This window comes from Drosophila virilis, chromosome 2, assembly GCF_030788295.1.
Source record: "Drosophila virilis strain 15010-1051.87 chromosome 2, Dvir_AGI_RSII-ME, whole genome shotgun sequence".
Classification (NCBI taxonomy): domain Eukaryota; kingdom Metazoa; phylum Arthropoda; class Insecta; order Diptera; family Drosophilidae; genus Drosophila; species Drosophila virilis.
The window spans coordinates 6,078,329-6,102,477 of record NC_091544.1 but is presented as its reverse complement, the minus strand read 5'-3'; the positions used below and the strand labels follow the sequence as shown (position 1 = coordinate 6,102,477).

General features: G+C 38.4%; 2 protein-coding genes across 8 annotated transcripts in view; one reads left to right on the top strand and one right to left on the bottom strand.

Moving 5' to 3' along the window:
* Positions 1-24,149, bottom strand: part of 5-HT2A (5-hydroxytryptamine receptor 2A) — a 32,727-nt gene that overhangs the window by 5,100 nt on the left and 3,478 nt on the right. For 5 of the 6 annotated variants that reach the window (XR_004304869.2, XM_032439055.2, XM_070206744.1 and 2 more), the window contains 4 exons: positions 9,370-10,482; positions 4,010-4,234; positions 3,746-3,944; positions 2,369-2,842 (listed from right to left, as the gene is read on the bottom strand). Coding sequence is in view for 5 of the 6 variants with exons in the window: in XM_032439055.2 (XP_032294946.1) it covers positions 2,369-2,842; positions 3,746-3,944; positions 4,010-4,234; positions 9,370-10,348 (1,877 nt within the window). In the remaining variant the exon portion in view is untranslated. Of the gene's footprint in view, positions 1-2,364; positions 2,843-3,745; positions 3,945-4,009; positions 4,235-9,369; positions 10,483-24,149 lie in introns of those variants that run through there. The other variant, XM_032439057.2, reaches the window with a different exon arrangement.
* Positions 17,645-19,039, top strand: LOC26531040 (uncharacterized). Of its 2 annotated transcripts, XM_070206748.1 has the most exons (5): positions 17,645-17,789; positions 17,843-18,447; positions 18,594-18,648; positions 18,699-18,855; positions 18,913-19,039. In XM_070206748.1, exons 1-4 carry the CDS (start codon positions 17,742-17,744, stop codon positions 18,732-18,734), a joined length of 744 nt encoding a protein of 247 aa, XP_070062849.1. In that variant the 5' UTR covers positions 17,645-17,741; the 3' UTR covers positions 18,735-18,855; positions 18,913-19,039. The 2 variants fall into 2 exon arrangements, with proteins under 2 accessions (XP_070062849.1, XP_015027850.1); XM_015172364.3 differs by having other exon boundaries at positions 18,594-18,855.

The following is a 24,149-nucleotide window of genomic DNA, read 5'->3' as shown; positions in this document are numbered from 1 at the left end:
GCGTACTTTTTTTTTTTTTTGTGGGACGTGTCTTGGAGAGAGTTTGACTTGCTGCAGCTCTTCTTATTCCCTGCTGGTTAAGCTAAAATTTTGCGCCGTTGCATTAATGCAAGAAATGACAACGACGGTTGCTGCAGCAAACAGCAATGACATTTGCAAATTTCGGTGGCATTTTGGCTGCTGTGGAAAGAACCTTTTGTCGTTATCCGCTTGCAACATTGTTGCCCGTGACGTTTGAGGGCTGCCTCCATCTCTGGCTGCAGCGCCATCTCATGCTGTGGTCGCCCTCTTTGCGGCTTCCCTCTTTCATTTTATGCGCTATTTATTGTTGCCACAGCAACAGCAGCGGCAATGTGGGATCTAGACCATGGCCCGACAAGCAGATTCGTGTTTTGTGTGTGTTTTTTTTTTTTTTTTGGTGCTGCACCACATGACGCATGAGTGATTTATGTTTATGGCGCCTCGCAAGTGCTTGCAAGAAAATTATGTATTCGCCATGTTGTGTGACACTTGAATGTGCATTTAATTGCATAAAGATGCGTAATTGATTGTTTTGTTCAATGCAAGAAGAACGCATAACACATGTGCAATCACTAAACATGTGCATCAATGTGCATCAATTATACAAGTTGTTTGCAACTGCTGAGATTGATGTTCTATTTATTTATAATAAATAATTCGAATGCATACTAATATTAAATTATTATAAAAACAAAGACGTAAGACTTGTCTCTTTCATTTAATAAAGACCAACCTAACTTGCACTCATTCAAGACACACAGAAAAAATGGACACAAAGAGATTGTCATAGCTTTAAGTCTGGGCTAGTCAACTGTTTAAAATATCAGACTTAAGTGTAAACTGTACCGAAACAACAGACTTTTTTAACCTTGACCCCCAAGCAGAATATACTACTGTACATTCTTTTTCAACTATAAAAAGACAATAAAAGAAGTTCGAGTATCAGCATGATGAGGAGTAACCCAGTTGGCCATGACTTATGGTGTGTTAAATGAGCTTCTTCAGTAACTCATTCACCGAAACTATTTTCAACACGCGACTGCATTTCGCACTTGTCGATCATTAGGTGTTAGCTTGCTCAATAATCGAAGTCCTCTTTAAGCATTCTAAGTCCTTGTTTACTTTATGTCACTCAAAGGCAAACAAACGAAAATCCTTTTCACGACTTGTGACCGACCCAAAACAAAAGGTATTCAAAAGAAAAAGGTAAACGTTCAGTTGAGGCAGGAGTTGTGGATCGAAAGGCAAAGTCAAAATAAAACTCAATTTGTATTTGTTATTTCTCACACAGCCTCACATTCAACCTGAACCTGGGGCAGAGACGAAGCCGACATGCTTTACACTTACAATGTAAATTATGCAAATTTCTTGGAAAAGTAGTCGGAAGAAGTTATTTGCTGCCATTTTGGGGCCATGCTTAACAAATGTAATAAATTTTAAAGCTTGTATGCTCAACTGATAATAAATGTCTCTAGGTCTCGACTCGACTCGTCGAGTGTTTCCCGCACATATGGCGCATGACTTACACACAAATTGGCAACACCTAGCCAAAAGGCAAAGGTGGCAAATTCACGCCAAGGCCACAAATGTTACACGTTTTGGCCCCTGCACCATTTTGTGGCTTGCGATTTGTCATTGCCCGAATAAATGAACTGATTGCCATCTTAGTTAATGAGCACCCAAGAACATTGTCGCTCCAATTTCATGGACTGCCTGAAAAGGTCAAAATTTGCCAATGGTTTTTCATGTGGGCTGCTGCTCTTGGCCCGGAGTGGAAGCAGAACTTCTTCGATAAATCAACAAGCCGAAAGGACGCATTAGTAAAAGACTGACTCTGACTGGGCTTAGATTTCTTACAATACTTTAGAATCATCATTAATACTAATATTTTTTGTAGTAGTGAAAAACAATAGTAAGTGTTGCATGATTTACGGGTAAGATAATGCGATTATCTTATCTTAATTTCTTTAAAATTTATTAAATTAAAAAATAACACCTAATCCTTTTTAAATTAGCTCCGACAGTCATATACATTTTCAATTTAATTTGAATCAAGGAGCAGAAAATATTCACAGATTCGTGGAAGGCAGTTTATTTGTTTGTGAACAAAACCAGTTAATCAGAACGATGGCAAAATTTATATCCATCTTGAAATCGGACCAACTAATTTCAAATTCCCGGAACTACACCAATACCAGACAATTTAATTAAACCAGAAACTGTTTACCGCTGTTTGCGTCATTTGAATGCAGATTGGACGGCAAGTGGAATGCAAATATTGCAGCTAATTAAAGTTTTGAATGGGCCTTGTAGTGGTGGGTTGGGAGAGGGGGGCATGGCAACTTACCTGTCCATGAAGTTGGGATTGCCACCGTGTTTGCGCCAGAAGCTGCTCGTCTGGGAATTGCCACGCACCGAAAACGATGTAGATGAGGTGCTCGGTGACGGAGAAGATTGTCGCAAGATGCCGCCGCCAGCAAATCGAAAGCTATTGCGTCCAATATTGGACATATTTCCGCTGCCGCCATCAGAGCCACCTCCACTGGTCCCATTGCGAAAACTGACGCTGCCGATGACTCGATTGCTGGTTGCTCGCTGCTGCATCAATGGTCGCTCGGAGGGCTCATTGTAGTTGCCACCCCCGCCCGTGCTGGTACATCTTGTTCTGGCACCTACTCCGGTGGCTGCATTGTTAAAGTTACGATTGCTGTCACCCATGGCCAGACACTTGTTGTTGCTGTAATTATCGCTAGTTAAACTGCTGTGCATCTGCAACTGTTGCTGTCTGTGCTGCGGGCGTATTGTGAAGCGGCCGCCCAGCCTATTCAAATAGAGAGAGCCAGAGGCAAATAACTGATGAAAAATCTATGCATTGATTGGATGCTGTGCTCCCATTGAGTCAACACTTTGATTGCCAGTCAGTGAGTTAACAAAACAGTTAATCTTAAATAATTTTAAAGGCCCGTAGCTTACCTTTTATGATGGAAGTAAGGAACAATGAGGTGAGGTTTTCATAAACTTCTTACTCCTTACCGACAAATCTGTATATAAAAAGCATTCCTCACGATTGGGTACTTATGATGTTTCACAGAATGACAAAAGTCCAATAAAATTGGCCTACAAATCAACAACATCAATACTTGCTTTCAAATTTGGAAAACTTCAAAATAGTAAACTCTTTGCTTTATGAACCCCTTTTTATTTCTGTGCAATCGGAATCACTTCAGAAAAGTAAAACATTAAGCAAATTTGAACTGATCTGCTTCAGTTTCGACTTTTGGGTTGTTTTTGTTAGTTTGAATTAATTTTTGTGGGAGCGCAAATGCAAATTCGTAATACATTTTTTTCCTGCCAATTGCAATCAGCATCCCTCTCTGTATAACAATGCCAAAAGCAAAGCCCTTCGCTGGACGGTGTGAACTGAGTACTGAAATTCTATTACTCATACGCCGTGTGGACACCGCTGTTGGCTCGCATTTGGTTACTAGTTGTGACAGTTGTTTGGGAGCGTTTCGCTTAATGGCATTTTCATTTGCGAATAATTTATTGGTATCGATTTGCGGATGAATCCAATTGTAGCTGCCAACCGTTGGTCATTGGCCATTGGCCATTGCCCATTGGAGAGTGGTCAAAGGTGGCACAAATCTGTGCGCTGGAGCCAATGGAGCAACTAATTGCATTTACTTGTGTGCAGACGCGGTACGAATGCTTTCAATCCACTTACCGACGGAAGAGCTCGCTCTCCGGATGCTCGGCTGCAAAGCGCGCCTTCTTGCGCAGCAGCGGAATGGTGAGTGCATATGTGGAAACCATCATCAGCATTGGGATGTAGAAGGCCACCAGCGAGCCGAATACAAAGAAGGCGCGATTGTTAATCACACACACATTCGGCTGCGGCATTATGTTCTTCTCATTGACCAAACCTGCAATTAGTAAGGAGGATCAGTGCAATGCTCAAGATAATGCGAACTGGAGGCCTTCAGCTTACCCAGCACTGTTATTGAGCTGGACACCAGCATGGCCATGGCCCAGACAATGGCTATTTTAATGCCAGCTAGACGTTTCGTGGAACGATGTCGTGAGCCCAGCGGATTGCGTATGCCTAGATAACGGCCAAGACTGATGAAGCACATGTGCAATATGCTCGACGAGCAGGCGAGCACATCGCAGGTCACATAGACGTTGCACCAAGTGAAGCCAAGTGGCCAATAGCCTGCAATGGATGATAGAAGATTACCGAAGGTCAAGAAGGCAGAGATCTGACAGAGCTGTCTACATCATCTGCTAATGCAAACGACTGCAAATCAAAGTTAATTGAAATGGAAATGAACAGTAGATAGGTAAAATGAAAAGAAAGCAAAGAAAACGAAAAGTCAACGGAGAAGCACAAGCACTTTGACATTTAACGAATGACGAAATACCATTGCAATGAAAGGGAATAAAAATTCAGTGCGCTCAATTCATTTGCATAGATTGGATTGCTGCTTCGGACAGAGCTTTAGTGTAACACTTGTTCGTATTGTGCTCAAAGCAGTTTGACTAGACAATGTGATCTAACTGTCTGATACTTGCGAATCTGGCAAGCTCAACCGTGTACGTATTTTATTTAGAAAGATATTTAAAGCATTAAAAATGTATCATTGAAGCCTTTCTAAGAAGCAAATGAACTATGTTGAGAAATATAAATATATATACATAAATGTAGATAATTCTATATAAGCAAGTTAATCGTTAACCTTTATTTCCTTCAGCTGTTTGTTGCAAACAGTATATACGTTCCTAAGAGGCTGTTTCCCAATTGCAGATCCTTCATATATTTTTTGTTTCTTGACCCTACTACAAGCTTCTTTCAAACCTTCGTTCTGCTTGTACAAGGTTCACTTTGCACCTGGCATATGAGCAAATTCTTATTAATATCTAGTTATTTATACTCGATCTTTGCTCAGCTTTTCACCATGTCCTGCAAATATGCGAGGAAAGTAGCTTTACAGCCGCAGCTTATCCGTGGCTTGTTAAAATATTCGTCTACAAGAAGAAGCTCTGAGTGTGTGTGTGTCTCGCATAAGCTGTAAATCTGACACTGGCATCTGACGGCAGGTATTCGCACTGGAATGTGGTTACCGAAACCTTTAGCTAAGCTGCTAAATTTATATAAAACAGCTTTAAAGTCGCGATGTATCTGTAATTGGGCAGAAACCAAACACGCAACGAGAAACAAGAATAGCTGCAAACTGAATCAAACATTCCGTGTTTAAATATGTGAAATTGGTGCAGTTGGTTTCGCGCTTCTTATTTAGCCAATGCCCAATGGCAAATCCTGCATTAATTAGTACAAATTGCGCTTAAATGCGTGCTTCTCGCTGTTTGTCCTTACACGCTATTAGGCCCGCTGCGTGGGCCTCAGTTTGCTAATTGTAGAACTCTGGCGCACACATACAATGTAACAGACAAATACAGACGCGCCCACTCAGCACACTTAACACACACTCGAACACGACAGAGAAAAACGATGATGAGAGAACATACCTCGACCCACATGTCGTATTTTGTTTTATATGCTTGCCAATTAAACACACACACACACGCTCAAACATACCCATACAAATTCATATCAAGAGCTGCAAATGTATTTATTACGTATGCGACATGTTGTCCGGAGCTTGGTCTCAAGTGCTCGGATATGTAGGTGGGGCTAAAACATGCTCAAACACTAATAAAAATTTGTAAAGGTTCACCTATAAATAAATTCCTAATTAAGTGTTGAATAGTTTGTTTCGAATTTTTGTATTTTCAAGTTTATTGATTTTTATCTATGAGCAGAAATGATTTGATACATAAAGGTCAAAGTTGAAATAACTCAAAAGGACGAAAACACATATTTAGCAATGTTTGCTGTCATAAATATTTTGCCCAGTGAATACTGACTTATATCTATCAAGAGTCCCTTCCGCTCTTGATATCTTCGTACAGTTTTAATGGTAGATCATTCTGATCTCGTCACAGAAAGCCATATTCTTCTCCTTTTTTAAATTGGAGGACTTCGACAGTTCGACAATGTTTTTAAAGTTGTGATAAATAGCTTATTAGGGTCGAGCTGTAGCCTTACTGCATCTGCTGTGATCGAATGATCCAATTATGCTCACTATGCCATTTGTTTTTTTATAAGGCATCATCCGCGGGCTGACTTATAGTTTAATGCTTGATTTATTAAATTTACGGCAACGCAGCTGCACTTTAATTCCATGCTGACGTAAAAAATCATCAACTTTTTTATGGCGTTTTAATAACGAAACGTAAACCAAGCGTAAATGTCAATCGTGAGCAAAAACACAAATTATACTGAAAAAAATCCATTGCTGGAAGTTACGAAGACTCACATTTTCAACCCAAGTCTGTTTGTTCTGGTCTCTCATTTAAATATATTTGTTTTACAACTTGATAAGACTTCTTCTCACAAGTCAAAAGAAGGGTACAAAAACCTAATTAGGCCCATTCAATTTTTTCCGTGCATGTACAAATATGCAGCGCAACCGTTTCTTCATGCCATTTACAGCATAATTGTCGGGCAGGTGGCTGTTTGGTGTTTTTGTTGTTGTCGCGGTTTATTTAAGGCTTGCGTTTAAGGCTTTTAGTTTCATTTAGTTTGCGCCTGCTATCGTCGTCTGCAAGCAACTTAAGCGTGAAAACAAAGACCCAGCCCTGAGCCACGTCAGCAGCGGTAGCTGGGGAGGCGTCTCAAATGTACATAAGTGGCACAATGAGAAATTCGCAAGTGCACCAGCTGCAGAAAACTGTTGCATAAAGCGCGCTCGTGGAATGGCCAAAGTGCAAACCAAAAATCAACAAGACCGTAAGTAAAGAATGCCAGAAATTAAAGCGTCAAACATCTAGCCCCGGGCATGTACATACAAGAGTGCACAAGATGCCAAGGATTAACTTGGCTGAATCAAGGACTCAGAAAGTGAGCGCTGAAAGGCTTAAAGCGTAAATTACGCCCGAAAAGAAGTTGAAGTCCATTATGCTCGCCAAAGTGTCCTTTAGCAACTTATTTACCAGCTCTTTGACTGTCAACTTGTACTTTCTTCTTCTTTCCGTCCTCAATTAACATCGTTTTTAAGCTTAGATTAAAAAAACAACTTCTGAACCGATAAAGTACCAGAGAGCTAATGTACCCGACTAACTGACTTTTTATTTGGTGATCAATGCAAAGCTCAAGCCGTAAGACCTAAGAAACTGGAATATTTTACTGCTGTTACCTTATGTGACGAAGGGGTACAGGGTAAGACAGGGTATATGGAGATTTCATCCACAAGTGTGGAAAAATATAGAAAAAAATTCTTTAAAACTGATTTGCTTAAGATGTGATCAGCCGTAAACTCGTTTTCTTCATGAAAATTCATTTGAGAGTTGCTTCAAAATTTATGGAAAATGCAGACCACGTTGGCCGGAATGATGGTCAACGATTTGGTGGGTGAAGTTTCGGCCCCAAACTTAATTCCAAGGATATTTATAAAATTTAATATGTAACGTATTTCTCACATAGTTCGACCTTCCTACTTAGTTGGAAAATAAATTAATATTTATTTTACCCTTTAGTCATTATGCGTGTGCGTGGGAAAAAAGTGGCGGAAAACGTGGATTTTAAAAGTTTGATCTTAATTGAAAGAGCTTTAAACTCATTTTCGAATATCTATACATGACTGACTGACTGAATGAATGAACAACTGAATGACTGACTGAACAATGACCACAGCTTGGGCCGTAAGAGCTACACATTTATATTACAACTTCCTTTCGGCAAGCGAGAGGGGACAAGTATTGAAAAACATTTTAAACAACCATATACTCAATTTGTGATTTGCAAAAGTTATGAGTCCGTATGACTTTAACGTCTGAGCGTCCGACTACCAAGCGAAAAGTCGCTGACTTAAATGCAGCAGCAACTGTCCATTTTTTTACTTGCCTTTAATATTTTTTATATGCACAAAGCTAAAAAAAAATAATTTGTTTTTAATTCAAATTAGAGAATATGTATTTTTAATATATTAATTGAGGGGTTTTAAAAATAAGGTCATCTAATCATTTTAGAAGCACCAAAAAGTAGACTATATTAAACTAAATACCAGCTGGTGACTGCACAACTAATCCGTTCATAATAAAACGAAATACGCTAATGTTGTTAATGTGGTTGGTTGGAAACAACCCACTAAATATATAACATGTTGTGTTTGCTCTGTGGGGGCAAATAGCTGAGGTGTGGGCTACGACAGGCTGTGAACTTTTTGGCATCATGTGCGCCCGCCCATTATGTGTTTGATCTGTTCATGCTACGTTGGGCTCAGCTGAACAGCAGACAGACCTTATCTGTGGCACATGCAAATTAGGCTGGCATGAATTCGAATGTGTTCATAATACTGTTTACATATTTAGCTGGCAATGTGTCAGGTTTTATCGGAATCGGAATATAAAAACTGCTTGTGATAACTAGTTGATTTAGATTGTAATTTCAAAACAATTTAAATATTAAAGATATTATCCGAGCAGCCGTTGTCTGCGTGCCGTTAAAGTGCTCACATTGCATTTATGCAATCCCTTGCCTCCCATCCTGTGCTCAATATACAAAAGCTTTCTACACATTACTCACCTCCTACCGACCCATTAATACATTACAAAAGAAATTGTAAGCATCAAAACTTTCATGTCCATTGACATCTTGAACCAATTCGACACATCCTGCGGTCCTAACCCAATCGACAAACAAATTAAACGCTAGCCAAGAAAATAATTGCCTCAATTGATTAAAACATAAATTCTTTTTTGAATTTATTTTAAACCTTACAATTTCTTTATATAATAAATAATACAATAATATGCTGTTCTTCTCTGTTGTTTCGAACCTGCCATATGAGAGCTTTATAGCTGACAAAATAATCTAAGCAAAAGACAAATTAGTGTTTGTAACTTCCAATTATACTCCATTTCTTTGGTGTTTTTTTAAACTTATTACCACGCAGGCAGACATCTTCATGTCTACTCGACTGATGAAAAATATAATTTTATAATATGATGGCAGATATTTCCTTTTATTCATCATACATCATCACACAATTCTAGTATCATCTACATTATAATTTACATATTTATATAATATATATCAATTGCAAATAAGCTACAAAGGAAAAAAAAATTATGAACTTCCGAGCTTGCGATACAGCCAGAAGGGGGGCAATAAATATATGCAAAAGCTATTAAAGCGTTTGTGAGTTGCTTTATGTCGAAAATCGTTTATATGCAGTGATAATTTAGATACACATGTTCACTTGATGGGTGTCAGACAAAACGACTTACCCAAAAATGCTGGAATGGCGCCCATGGGCATCACAAACAAGGTCACAAGCAGATCGGCTATGGCCAGTGAGAATAGAAAATAGTTGGTGACATTCTGCAGCTTGCGATCCAGTGCAACGGCCAGGCAGACGAGTATGTTGCCCAGGCCGCCGGCAAATATGAAAAACACCACGAATAGGAACAGCCAGTCGTAGCCGTGAGGCGAGTAGTCAAGAGGGCTTCTCGATATGACAATGTCTGTTGCTGCTGTTGTTGTCGTCGGGGTCAGCGCTGTGTCGGACAGCGTGTAGTTGGACAGTATCATGTCCATGCTGGTGGTTGCATTGCTGACACTTCCAATGCCACTGGTCCCGACACTGTCCACCAGTTCGCTAAAGTTCAACCACGACCACAGGCCATCGCCCAGTTCGATATGATAGTCGAGCCATGTTGTCGCTGTCTGGGGGGCGGTGGGGCCTGCAGTTTCCTGCTCCAGCTGCAGCTGACATAACAGCTTTTGCTGATGCACTTCCTCGTCCTTGGGCTCACAGAGAAGCACTTGTCGATTGCAGTCGGCACTAAAACTAAGCGTATCACTCACATTATCACTAACGGTCTCATTCATTGCCAGCTGAAATTGCGCATACGCCTCGTGGGGCGGCTGCAACAGTTGCGTCTCTAGTAAACAGGACTTAACTGTGGATGCCTCCGCCTCTTCGACTGTTGCATTGCACGCATAAATTGCTCTATCCTCGTGTCTATTGAATCCTTGCAGTGTGCATTGGAATGTTTTGCTGCTGTTTTTGTAAGTGTTGCTGATGTTGTGGCCTTGTACCGCCTCGCAGTTAATGAATGGCTGCCAGAGCTCATGCTCTGCCGTCTGTACCACTCGACAATTGAAATCGCGTGGCTTGTATGTGAACGTAGATGTTCCGTTTGTTGATTCTTCAGGTGTCGTTGCTGTTGTTGGTCCATGACCAGCCTCACTTTGCATCTCCATTTCATTCTAAAGCTGTCTTGCGTGCTTAATAACAACAACTTGTTAAGTGTAGGCCGTTGTTGTTGATGTTGATTTTTTGTCTATTGCTGCATATGTTCTTATTGTCAAGTTGTTCTGGCTGATTGTTCAAAGTGCTGTAATGAAAAAATATCAGTCAACTTTAGTACAATTATGGGATTTGCTTAAATCTGAACTAAGTACTTGCACATGTCATCCTTAGTTACCACTAGCTACATATTTTAATTGGGCATAATGAGAAATTGTATTTTGCCCTTGAAAGGTAGCTATTTGTAACAACTCTCCATTTTACCCTTTGGAATTTGTACTAATTAGTTGCAGATAAATGCTATACAAATTGCCTCTGATATGTTTTGCGGCAATAACCACAGAGAAACCACAACATTGCTTAATTAGTTTCCGAGAATACAAATGCAAATGCCACTAACATATTTGCATTTATGCAGCCAAGCGTACGGGTATTATTATTATTATTATTATTTTTTTTTTTTTGCGAACTGTGAACATAAAAACAATTTATTTTACTTGCAAAAATTCTTTTTGTGGCACAATATGTATTTTGTTATTACAAATACCTTGAATTGAGTTTGCATACCATAATTGGAACTTGATACATCTGCCATTGGAACCTTTGAATTTTGAGTTTCTCTGAAAGACAACTTCTTCCTTTCGTAAAAGCTTACTACACAAATTGATTATTTGTGCTTGTTTTTGAGAAATCTTTTTTCTCTTATGTGCAACAACCACATGAGCTATTTAATGCCTAAAAAGCGTGATTTTGTGCTTGATTAAAATATGTTTTTTTTTTTTTAATATATTTGCTCAGAACTGTCAATGGATGCAATACTACGGGCTGCCAGTTGCACTCAATGGACATTATGTGAATGACATCGCAACAAAAGGGCAGCTCCTGCTGCATTGACGGCTGCTACTGGTACGGCTTTTGTACACAGCCGCATCGGCTGTCAGCTGACGTCAGTCTTAAGTCGACTGACGACTGACGAGCAGTGACTGTCATGCACGACACCCACGCGCCTAAAACGCTTTTTGTTTGAAATGTCGGCTTGGTAATTTCTAGTCTGTACGACCTTTTCCTTCTTTTCGACAATGAGCTTACACCTCCTCTAGTTAAACGTTCTTGGGTCTATCAGCATAAAGGTTTTATTAAATATGCATCATGTCGAAGATGAATGCAAATGGTTCGACCGCAGCAGAGTGGCCTTTCTTTTTCTTTTAAGTTAACTTAAACTATTTTTAAAGTTTGTGAAAAATTTTGTCGCTGCACTTTCAACTTTCACATGCGTATAAACAAGTGGGAAAATATTGTTGTAACATTTTTTGATCAGAAAATATTTGCCGCAACTATTTCAGCATACGCCATGTGGGTGGCATCACCCGCAGGACTACAGCCAAAAAGCGCATTTTGTATGCAAGTGATTTGGCCAATCAACCGCAACAAAGGCAGCGTTAGAGTGCTGGGGGTGTGTGCTTGGCACAACCACAGCAATGGCCACAAACACACACACACACACGCACACACTCAGCACAACCGCCATTTGCAATTTGGCGTTTGGCGAAATGAAAAATTTTTGTGTTGCCAAAAATGAAAATAAATGGGATGCATTTTGTTCCCTTTTCATGTTCTAGCTGAGAACGAGCGCATAGCAAAATTATCTTGAATATTGTAACGTGAAGAAATACTGTATAAATCAGGTACAATTTAGGTAAATATTTTAAATTTTGTTTTATATTATTATAAATAACATGTTTGCATCAACTGAATTTAAAGAAACTATTTTTCTCGATGCATTTTGGAATGGATAGATTGCTTGAATTTGGGGCAGAACAGATCGGAAAGGCGATCTTAAATTTTGTGAAGTCTTTTAGATACATTTTGAAAGTGACAGCATAGCACACCCCTTACTCCATAAAGTCTATAAGCCCTTGATCAATATTCACAGCCAATTTGATATTAGCCATTTACATCTATCTGTCTGTTAAATTTGCAACTTATATTTTTTCCAAATGTTATGCTAAGCACAAGTTTTTTTACGGCCTTTGCTTATAAATTTGTCAGAGTTGGCCTGATCGGACCCCTGTATCATAGCAGCCATTGGTTATACCGAAGTCGAAAAGAGGCTTAAGGGTATTCCCAAGTCGTGAACTCCCTTTTAGAGGCTCTGGAGTATTTTCAAAAATTGAACACTATAAAAATGATTAATTATGTTTTAAAATGTGTACTTTAATCAGGTAAATACTTAACTGTCCTTCTTAGTCCAATTGCTAGGAACCCAAATCAAATAGTGTCAAATGTATCAAATGGAATGTCTTCAGTTTTAATGAAATTTGGTTAACGTTAGCATGTTGTTTGGGTAATGAACCATTAAATAGATTCGCTTTTGCATAAATGCTTCAGCGTGATAAGGGCTTTAATTTGCAGCTATTTTAGCTGGCCTCAGTGCTGCGGGGATTTGCAATTCTGGTTGGGTGCGTGGTTTTGCTAGCAGTGAAAGTTCTTTTTGATTGCATATGTTGCAAGCGCAATCTAAAGTCACCTGGTGACAGCCTGCGGACAGGTCGCGTCCCAAGTGGACCAGCAACACTCGACTGCTGACTGGCTATGGCAGCCGCTCCAAACATAAGTAGATGTCGGGTTAGCTGGCGTGCTCCTCATATGAATATACAATGCTCTTGCCTTGACAGCACTCTGCTGGCTTAATTTGAAAGGCGCCCAGATTCCCACATTCACATTCATTCATAGGCACAGACACATAGTATGTATCAGATGGCAGCTTGGCAACCCTTTAATGATGTCACTGCAATTTAAGGTTCGTTTTCTCTTCACACAGCGCGTGGGTGTGAGTGTGTGTGTGTCAGTGTGTGGCATGGCATTATGTGCACCGCACACATGTGGCCCTTTAATGAGTCAGCAGGGTAAGCAGCAGCAGGTTTTTAGCCGCCAGCTGGTAGAGTGGGCAGCTTTTGTTTGATTGTTGCAAAACGGCTGATGCACTGCAGGACTGAGAGCCATGGAAAAACATTAATTTTTGGTAGCGTCTAGGGGTTGCGAATATTCAGGACTGCTATAGTGTCATAATGAAGCGCTTCTCTGCACGTATGTTTGCTCAAAAGATACTAAACAGAAGCCCCCAGAGCAGAGCGTAGTAATTTTAGCAATTGATTTAGGCTAAGATTTTCAAGTTGAAGGGGATACATCCGACTCAAAAATAGTATATATTCAAGATCAGCAACAGCACTCGAGTTAATATGTCTGTCTCTTTCTATGCTAACCCTCAGTCTTTAAGCTATCGTCTTGATACATTGCATTGGTCTGCCCTTCTGTTGTTGGCAGTTTATATTTACATCAAACTCGGCCATTTTTTAGTTTCACCGTGTTTCTTACACATATACAAAATCTTATCAACATATCGGGCCACTGTATCAAGGAGCTGCCATAGGAACGATTGGCTGAAAAGCTCTTTTATTTTTCAAGACACAAACCTTACATTTCTCAATTAATTTTATTTAATATTATTAAGCTATGCCGCCAAATATTATAAAGATACTATTACTATATTATACAGGTCTTTAGGAAGAGTCGGTAAAAAATGAATTCTTGTACAACTTGCCATGTTTTGTTATGTTTTCCAATATATTTTCATCAAACTCATATTTAAAGAGCATCGCTATTCTAACATTTAAGAGTATTAAGTCTTCGGCGTTCTAAAGAGATCTTTACACTCAGGTTTAGTTTTCTACATAAAACTAGCTGGAAGTTTAGCCAAAAACACAAATCAAATGTCAAAGCAACTGACATTAATTTTCGATTTGATTCTGATTTTTGTTTATGTCATTGTGTTGTTCTCAAATTAATAAAAATAAAAATTCACAATTACTTATGATTTTTAGCCAGCCGGCGAATAGCTGTTTTGCTTTTTTTTTTCAATTTTTAAATCCAGCCCCGAAACGAAGCTTCACGAAGCTTTAGCAGCTTGGATATCATTTAATAATTCTTTCGGGCAAAGTCCCCATTTGCCATGAAAAAAATGCATTTGCATACATTTGATAATACTTAATTTTGAAAAGTTTTAAAATATAACCAAACATCGGTGAGATAGATGTTCATATAGAACAACAACTCATTTGACTTAAGTCCGATGTAATCTTTAAATTAGAATTAGATTTAAACAAATTGGAAATTGTTTAATATTCAGGTCGTTCATGCGTATATTAAATATTTGCATGCACTAAGCTTAAAAATTTTGTGAGCCGCCGACAAAAAAAACTCAATTCATGGCCAAATGGCATGCAAACAGCAGCCCGCGACAGCAAAAACAACAATGGGAGACTACAAAAAAAGCTAGGAAAACTGGAAAAATGATACTTGTTGTAAAAACAATATTTGTTGATAGTTTTAACTTTTTTTTACACTGTACACATTGAAATAAGTTAAGAATCGGGTATTATGGTTGGGTGCATGTGCATGTAATAAAAAGAAGGCACTTTCAGCACAATAGACAAAAGTCTGTCTAGCTATGACTTTCTGTGTTTTTAAATGCCAAAGCATATTCAATTTATTTCGAATCATCGATAGCTCATCCCGATAAATATCGATTTTCAGGTGATTGTCCAAGTCTCAAAGCTTTTTTAACTAAAGACAAACAATATGTTTTGTATGTTCCATCTTAGCCAATTACAAATATTTCACTATATTATTATATTCAAACCTTGAATGAATCACATGGATTGGACCAGAACAACCGAAGTTCTGTTCAAGCATGCAATTTGTTTTTTTTTTTTTATATATTTGTTGTTATTATTTGAGAAGCAAAGCTCGTTTCAGTTCCTGGAGCGAGTGATCAAGTGGAATACGAGATACACTTTATGCATATTATATTTTGTGGGCAAAGATCCGATAGAGCAATTGCCATACAACAACTAGCTGTGACTAAGATGATCAGGTGTTGCGCCTGCAGCTCGTTTTATTTGCTCTCGCTATTGTTGTTGATATCGGGCACTGCTGCCCAACTGTGTTGACATTGGGTTTGTTGTACAGCAGTTGGGGCAATTGTAGTTGGCGTCACCCGTGTGTGCCTTAATTTGCGGTTAATTATGTAATAAATTATTAACGGTGTGCTGCATCTGCGTTGCGGTTGACTTGAATTTCAGCGGCTTAAACTGCACGTTATGGTCATGTTTTGCTAGTTGCTACATGGATGTCCAACATGTTGCCAATGTCCACGCGTAGGCGCTAGTCCCTAACGCCAGTCAGCTTCAGTTACACAAATAAATTACTGCCCATTTGGCGGCCGTAACGCAAAGCCTAAGCTCATCAACATTAACACTTTGCTTGCCCCAAAATATTATTACGAATTATTAATAAAGAACGTGTCGCCGGCGACTTAGGAAATATGATAACAACAACAACTACACAATCAACGGCCATACGACTTAATTGGAACTTGTCCAGGCGTTGTGATTTGTCAAAAATGTCGCCGTTTCGCCAGGCCTCATCAATTATGCAATGTCCGACAGTAAAATTGCCGAGAAATTTGTGTGAAAACTTCATTAAGCAGCGCCCAAAAGCATGAAAACCAAGAAATTGCCTGCCGCAAGTCGGTGGGATGAACTTACTTTATGGGAGAGAATGAGGCGGGAATTTTCCTTAAGAGCAAATGGGGATATGAGGTTGAGTGATATTGCGGCAGACTAGGAAACACTTTGCTGTGCTTTGCTTCTTGGCCTGCTCCCCAGCTATCTTGGCATGCAGTTAATGAAGAGAAATGGCCAAAAGTGTTTTATAAATGTTTGCCTCTCAAGATGTTTCAAATTGTTGTATACCAACTATGTGATACATGCTGCAACACAAGGGAAATACTTCTACTTTTGCTATTTTATTTATCAATTTAATTAACATTATATAATAAACAAAAAAAAGTGTATTATAATTGCCAATTAATATAAGTCTAAAAACATGTTCTATCTTAAGGGTATTTAATATTCGGCACGAATTGCTAATTCCTTTTTTTTGGAATGCTGTTCTAGCTATTGCTTAAGCACATTGATTCCTGTTGTTGTTGTGGCTGTGCGGTTGTTTGCGGAAGTGAGCATCGATAAATTTTCGTTTTTTACTCATGGTATTTCGGTACTGTCCTCTTGTTGTTGTTTTTGGTGGCGCTATTATTGCCGCCGGCTTGCACGAATTTTCTTATAGCTTGTGTGCTTTAATAGCGATGCCAAGTGAACGAAATGGAAATAGCGTACCATATATATTTATATATGTATAAATGGGGTTAAAGTGCCCAAATTTATAAATGACCTCCAGTCAGATTAATAGCTGGGCATATATCTTTATATAGACAGAAATATATTTAAATAAATATATTCATTCAACCGCAACCATGGTGACGCGTCCGTCAAAAGTGCAACCCGTTTGATGACTCTTTGCTTTTATTCTTGAGTTTCAATAAATATTCCAGGCACGTTTCGGAGCAAAGGACTGAAAGGGGCAAAACATAAATGTACAAAAGTACACAAGCACGAGTAATTTGGTGCAGAGTAACCGACTAGGCAATACCCTGTATCTAGCGCAGAGGATAATTTGAAAAGTGTATATAAAAACTTACACGTCTCCTTATCTGTTGGGCTTGTCCCTTTAATCATTGAAGTGGGGGCGTTCATACCAAAGATTTGGCGAATATGCAAACAGATATGGCATGATCGACTCGGTTGTGGAGACTGGCTCAGACTGTATACACTTTATAGGGCGATGCCTGTGAGATGCCTTTGTACTTACATATTGTAAGGACAAATATGTACAAATATGATATTATATTTCACCCATTTCTAGTGGGTCTGGGTATTGAAAATTGGAAATTGGACCTGTCAACATTGTAATATATTTTCGTATAGATACAGATCAAAATAAGTTCAAAGCGTAACGTGCAATGAACTGAAGCATTAAAATACCTATCGCAGTTATACCCTGTTCCCATTTATTGAGCATAGAGAGCATATATGAATGTAAAAGGCACCTTCGAGTAATAGGCAAAAGTGAAATTCAGTAAGCCAGCCTTATTCGAGTACCAAATATAGCTACATTTTCTGCCAAATTTACCAAACATATACACACGAGGCGTCTTTTGTAGCCATCCGATGATAATTTATTCAATTGTTGACAAGAAAGCTCCGCTGGGAGAGGGTTCAGTGCTGCGAAATTAACAACACCTTGTTTATTAAAAAAGGCTACTTTTTAACGAAACAAATTAAATTTGTTTCCATCTAGTTTGCTGTGGCTTTTACTTCATTTGCTCGTGTAATAAATTGTGTTTATGTTAGCTCAAAACTGTAAGCAACAACAGGGCTTAGTAGAAACATGGAGTTAAATTTATTTATAAGTATTGCCTTCGTCTGTCTAGTATATGTAAGTAGCTTACTTAAGCATAATTTTCCCTTCAATTACCTCTCAGATAACAGGTAATTCGTTTCGGTAATATTGACGCCAATCCATTAAAAAGTCCTGCAAATAACACAAAGCAATACGGAACAAAGTTTCGACAAAATATCTCTACGCCCAATACAAAAGTTTTAGACGATCATGAGGTCGCAGAAGACAGGCATAACATACGAATGTTTCAGAAACATAACTCTCATAACCCGGCTGAACTGACCAAGTTCATCAAGGATTCGGTGCGACCCCGAGCTGGGGAAGGCGGTGATGAGACTGTGACTACAAAGAAAGATGAGAAAGATGAAGCAGGTGGTGGAAGTGCAGGAGGTGCGGGAGGTGGTGGAAGTGCAGGAGGTGGAGAAAGTGCAGGAGGTGGAGGTGGTGGAGGAGGTGGAGAAAGTGGAGCAGGTGGAGGAGGAGGTAAGGAAGCGGATACTACAAAGACTGTCGGCGAATGGACTGTATCGGTGCCCAGATTCAAAACTGATTCCATGGGCAATTGGGTCTACAATCCATGGGGTGTCACTTATGGAAAAGTATGGGAGGATACGCGCTTTAACATCCACTCGCTCGTTACCATCCCAAGGATTATTGTTGATAAATTCCCATTCGTAAATTATCACCCATACAAGTAGGTACAACTACTTAATTTTGTGACCAATTAACGGGGTATGAATCAAGTGAATACACTGCTGATTCCCTATACTCCATACATGGATCAATGAGCAATTTTTTAGCCCATCTATCAATCTATTTTCCCTTTTTATTTAAAAACAGCAAGACATTGGATAAAGTGTGCCTCGGAAGGTCTACAATCTATAATAAACCCAAGGTAATGAACTGGATAAAGATCCACAGATATTACAATCCGCACAAAAACAGGGCCATTATGATGGATCTACGAAGGAGCCTTTTTAGGAAGGGAAACCCAGAGGAATGCCACACAAAAGATTTTATTAAGTTTAGAGATTTTCATGAGTGCATGTTGAGGCGACATCAGCGCATGGAATATTTACTTCCCAAGTACCCGATTCATCAGGTTGTTTTGTCGTGAACATATACGTTGAAATTGATCTTAACATACTATATATTTCAGATATGAATTTATTGGGCTATGCTCCAGCCTAGGACATTGTCTCAGGTGGACTTATTATGCCCATGAACTATAAGAAATCAATGAATATAGCACATGTAAAAAATAAAATAAAATGCTGAGTATACGAGCTTGCACCATTTCTGACTGATAGGCCGAGTCCTTGCAGCAACGTGTTGTCGGTGTTTATCTGCAATAGTTTCCAAGACAGCAGCTTTCCACCAACGATTGCCAGCCGTGATCAATCTTGCAAGCAGATTTACTTTAGTCTAAGCCTTAACCTCTGACATATTTACTGCCTGCAATAGACCCCATAAAGTATATATATTCCATAACAGCATAAAAAGCTACTTTCCTGTGTTTCATAAGTCTGCCAAAGGAACCATACGAAAAAATTGGCATTTGACTAACAATGCTAACAAAATCTTATCAATTTCGCACCAGTATATCATAAAACTTATAAAGAAACAATAGGTCGCGAAAACCAAGTTTATGTATCAAAAATTGTTTTGGTTTAGAAAAATATCTTTAGGCGCCTACCAATACTAGACAAGAAGTTGCCCGGGCAACAGTTTCCTGTCTCCATGACTAACCACAGCTATGTTATTATTCCTAACAAATGTATTTAAATGTTTACTGCTTGTGGAGCAGACAACTCCTTAGATGGATTTCACGTATTGCGAGTTCCCCAGCACCGTCTCTATTGACACCTTCAAGGCCTATTTCGATCCCAAGGATGTCAAGCTGCCCCAAGTCAATAGTAAATCATTGGACCATTTCCAGCTCGAGACCGACGAAGGACAAGCAAATCAAGCGAAAAGTCTGCGACATCAGCAATTGGAACGGTAAGGGTAGTCCACAAGACCCAAGATGACAACTGTCTGACTGTCTGTTCCCAGAGTTGCCGCTCTACCGTCAGCTGCGACGACGCCAGGACCGTAACTAAATACTCAGCCAGCTGGATACGCAGCTGCCGCTGCAGTCGCTCAGCTCTCACATCCGTGACGATTACTTCTGGCGGCGCTGCTATGAGCTGCGCTGGCGCATGGCGCCAATGCCAGCGCGCGGCAGGGAACGGCGCTGGATTACCATTTACATGGAGCGACATGTGCAGGAGCTTATTGAAAATATGCAAACCGGCGACTACGAGCAGGATGGCAATGTGCAGGCCGCCTTGGACATCTGTGCGGCGTACATAAATCAACTGAGATTGTATACCCTAATCGCTGTATATGAAACTGACTGGCTGATTGTGGATCAATGCATAGTCCAAAATTCTTGGAACTTGGAACTTGGAACAAAGGTAGTTTCAAATGAATGTAAGTAAGAAAGTAAGTACATTACATATTCCATGATAGAACATTTCAACAACTAGCATATAACACCTGTACTAATTTGTATGTTTCGACGCCAATTAGTAAACATATGTATTAACATTTCTGAGCACAAATGCAAAATACATTATATTTTCATTTGAAACTTATGTCAAAATGATTTTAAAAAACCTTTACTAATTGCTGGCAAGCCGTGCATACAAACCGCCTAATAAATATGCTTTAAGAGAGTTCTTGGAAGTAAAAAGGTATTTTCAATTTAAAACAAATGCATAATATTCACTTAGCAAATGATATGCCTAATGATCAAAACTCAATTTGTTTTCGGTTTTGTAAACACATCTAGAGAACGATTTCGTCATTGTCGCTTAGTATAGACCCAAACGCACTTAACCTCGACCGCTTGCGGGGCCAGGGCGGAGTTGGCAATCTCAAATTGACTGTTAAAGGCTGACAGCTTCGATGTGATTCGCGTTATTGATGCATTCGATTTTGCATAATTAATAACACGTTTTTCTTACGCTCTCGACCAACACTTATCAGCTGGTAACATATCTGGTTTCAATATCTTCCCTCGGTAATTGATTTCTCTTTGCTATTTATGAGCGAAAGTTCTTGCAATTGCAAGAAGTTGCAACTTGATCTACCAATAACTGCAACTTGTACGTATTTATATGGTTTGATGAAACTTTTTTCTTGCTTAAATAATATTTGAATTTTTCTTATATGATTTTTCTGAGAACTCTCAAACAAAATTTAATTCAAATATTGGCAAAGTAATACACTATTTATTGCATATAATGTATATACTACTCTTTTCTACTATTTATGAATAGTCGCTTTCTTTATTTCAAATAATATATTTGGAACTGGTCTTCAGCTAAGGCTCAAGCCTGCAACCTAATATTGCTAATAATACTAATCAAAATAATTATAATAATATAATTACAACAAAATAAATAAGAAGAAGAAGCAGCACTTGACAACAGTTAAAAGCTGCCGCAAATGTTTGAGGTAGAACTAAATGTTGTTTGACATATTACTTTCACATTTCGAATATTTGAAAATTCGCGGGGAATCAATCTGAAGTCTATTCGTAATTTATCATGCGTATAATAGGCTTTATAGCAATATTACTCATACGTTATGTATTACTGCAAAATCGGCACGTGTTTATATTCTGTTTTGTCATTTACGTTATGTTTATGTTCTTTTTTTTTCTGGCAATCAGCCAAGGCTAACAAAAACTGAAACAGAGGCAAGCAAATAAGCATGCAAAGAATATATTCAGCCTAGATTAGGCCAATTTATCGCCAGAATTGAAAGTAACAAGTATTACGCATACGAAAGTAATAAATTAACCGAAGTGATTTGATTTATGGCTGTACGTAAAGTTGTAGATATTTATATGATTTACATTATTTAAAACAATCAAAATAATTTTACATGATTTAATGGAGTAATTTGGGCAATTAGATTGTCACAAACTGTTTGTGAAATGATATATTTAGTTTCGATTTGGCAATCGACAAACTAATACAAGCGTTGCCTAAATAAAATTTTCTCTAGAATATTCTTAGCTATCTGGAATCCCCGGTCTTGGTAATTTCAAGTTTTTTGCTTCAAGTGCTAGACACATATATTATTTGGCGTTTTCTGCACATTTTAGTGTCTCGTCTTGACCAGCCTTGACCACGTTTCAAACAGATAGCTGGAAACTGATTGAACTATGAAACACGTCTTAAATTAATTAACATAAGGATTCTTGGAAATCAACTTGTTCACAAAATATTTACCCCCCAGTTAGACAGGAAACACCATTTTAAATATAAGGAATTATTGGAATTATAGTTCGCAAGGAATGTAATATACGACTTTTAAAGTTAAAAATTGTTGATTCAGAAAAGTTTACATGACCTAATAAATATGTGGAAATTGCGCAAATGTTCAGAATTAGATTGCAATATTTATGCTGCATTTAAAAGTTTATAATTGTAAATAAACTTAACATTTCCATAATGTGAATAGATGTTTTGATAGTTTTTCATAAAATTGACTCTATCAAAAATCATTATAATATGCATATCCGGCAATACACAAGGGTATATATGATGCATACTAAGTATTTAAATTTAAAATCAAATTGAAAAATTGAACAAAATAAAAATAAATAATTAAAAACTTCAATCGCTGATTAAAAAAATTGTATATTAAACATTTTTGTATTGTTCTACATGAGCTGTCTTTTGTCTAGTGTGTGCTCTGCATAGCTATAGAAATTTGCAGCCATATAAGGCTGTAGCTGGCATGGGACCTCCCTCCATTCCACTTTTATTTAAATATTCCGTTACCTATGTGCTCAGTGCCGGTATCTTAATTGTGCTGTCAATCATTTTGCATATTTGCACTGGCAAAAAATTAAAACAAAATGTTTGATGGCCGTTGCGATGGCCACTGTACGCATAGTAACAACAATTACAACAACATCTACAGTAATTGAGCAACAAAAGATATATTTAAATAAACATGAATGTATCTATTATAAAATGTGCATAAACCGACTGGCCGAGAATTGGACAGGCGAAGATGTTTGCTTGTGCGTCAAGTGGCCCGATAAATGCGGGCGACTGAGATGAGAGAATCGTCATGGGGCATATTTGCGAATGCTTCATCGTAAGTCACGACAGGTCACTTCAATGCTGACCGAGGGGGCGGGCTTGTCGTGCCCAATTAGCTGACCACTGTTGAGAATAAATAATAATATTTATGGATTGTCGATATTTATTAGCCATTTAGCCAAAGATCTAAAAGCTAAAATATTAAATAATATTTATAATAATTGTGAAACACATTCACGACCAGCTTACATTGCAGTCAATTAAACAAAAAGCCATCAGCTAAACACAAACTCAACGCAAGGCATCCTAGAGCTAATAAATAAATATTTATCAATTTTGAATATTTATTTACTGCTTAAAGTCAGAGATTGTCAGAGATCTTATCGCCAAAGTGGCATCGGAATTCTCACAATTGCTCAAAGTCAATTGCAAAGACGATTAATTTCAACCGTCAGGGAGTAAACTGAATAGCCCAACAAGTTGTTCTTGGCTCTAGACCTCAACATCTCGGCATTTTCAGCATTTTTAGCATTTTCAGCATTTTTGTGTGTGTTTTTTTCCTAGGTTTTTTTATACCATTTTCAGCATGTATTTGTTTTCATTTGGTGTTGTTTACGCGTCAGCTTTGATTGGCTCGACTTCAAACTTGATTGTGGGCAGCATTAAATCTATGCAATGCTCTGAAATGAAAATATTGACTAGTTCACATTAAGACGATTACGATTATGGGCCCCGCTAGCAGACGTATCTGGAGTAGGCGCCATGAATGAATTAAATTTAATGCAATATGGCCCATGGCGCACTTCCAATAGTTTTTGGGTATACATCGGTAGATACATATATCTACATATGTGGCCTATAAATAAATATAATTGAATAAAGCCCATGATAAATGCTTGAGTTTATTTATTTTTGCTTCTTGCATGCTACACTTAGCACAACGATGATTGGATGGTCAAAATATTCCAAACATTTTATTGTCTTGTATGTGAATAAAATATTAAGTGCGCTGAATTTAATTAATTGTACACAAAAGTCTAAATCTGGCTACAACATTTCGATTAGAGGCTTTGGACAATGCCAAAACAAAATATGATATAGCTTTTAAAATCATCATGTACGCACACATCAAATTTAAAATAATTTTTAAGATGTTCACAAGCGCATTTTGTGCCTTTTAGTCGGAAGCACCCGACTAAGAAATACCCTGCGCTTCTTGTTCCCTTTTCCCAACGTGTAATGCTGTCTAGAAAAACTTCGCTGCTTATAGTCCAAAAATTATGGAACT

Coding starts and splice junctions, on each gene's coding strand:
- LOC26531040 (XM_015172364.3), top strand. CDS start 17,742: ATGGAGTTAAATTTATTTATAAGTATTGCCTTCGTCTGTCTAGTATAT. Junction 17,790..17,842: donor CCTTCGTCTGTCTAGTATAT/GTAAGTAGCTTA, acceptor CTCAGATAACAG/GTAATTCGTTTCGGTAATAT. Junction 18,448..18,593: donor GTAAATTATCACCCATACAA/GTAGGTACAACT, acceptor ATTTAAAAACAG/CAAGACATTGGATAAAGTGT.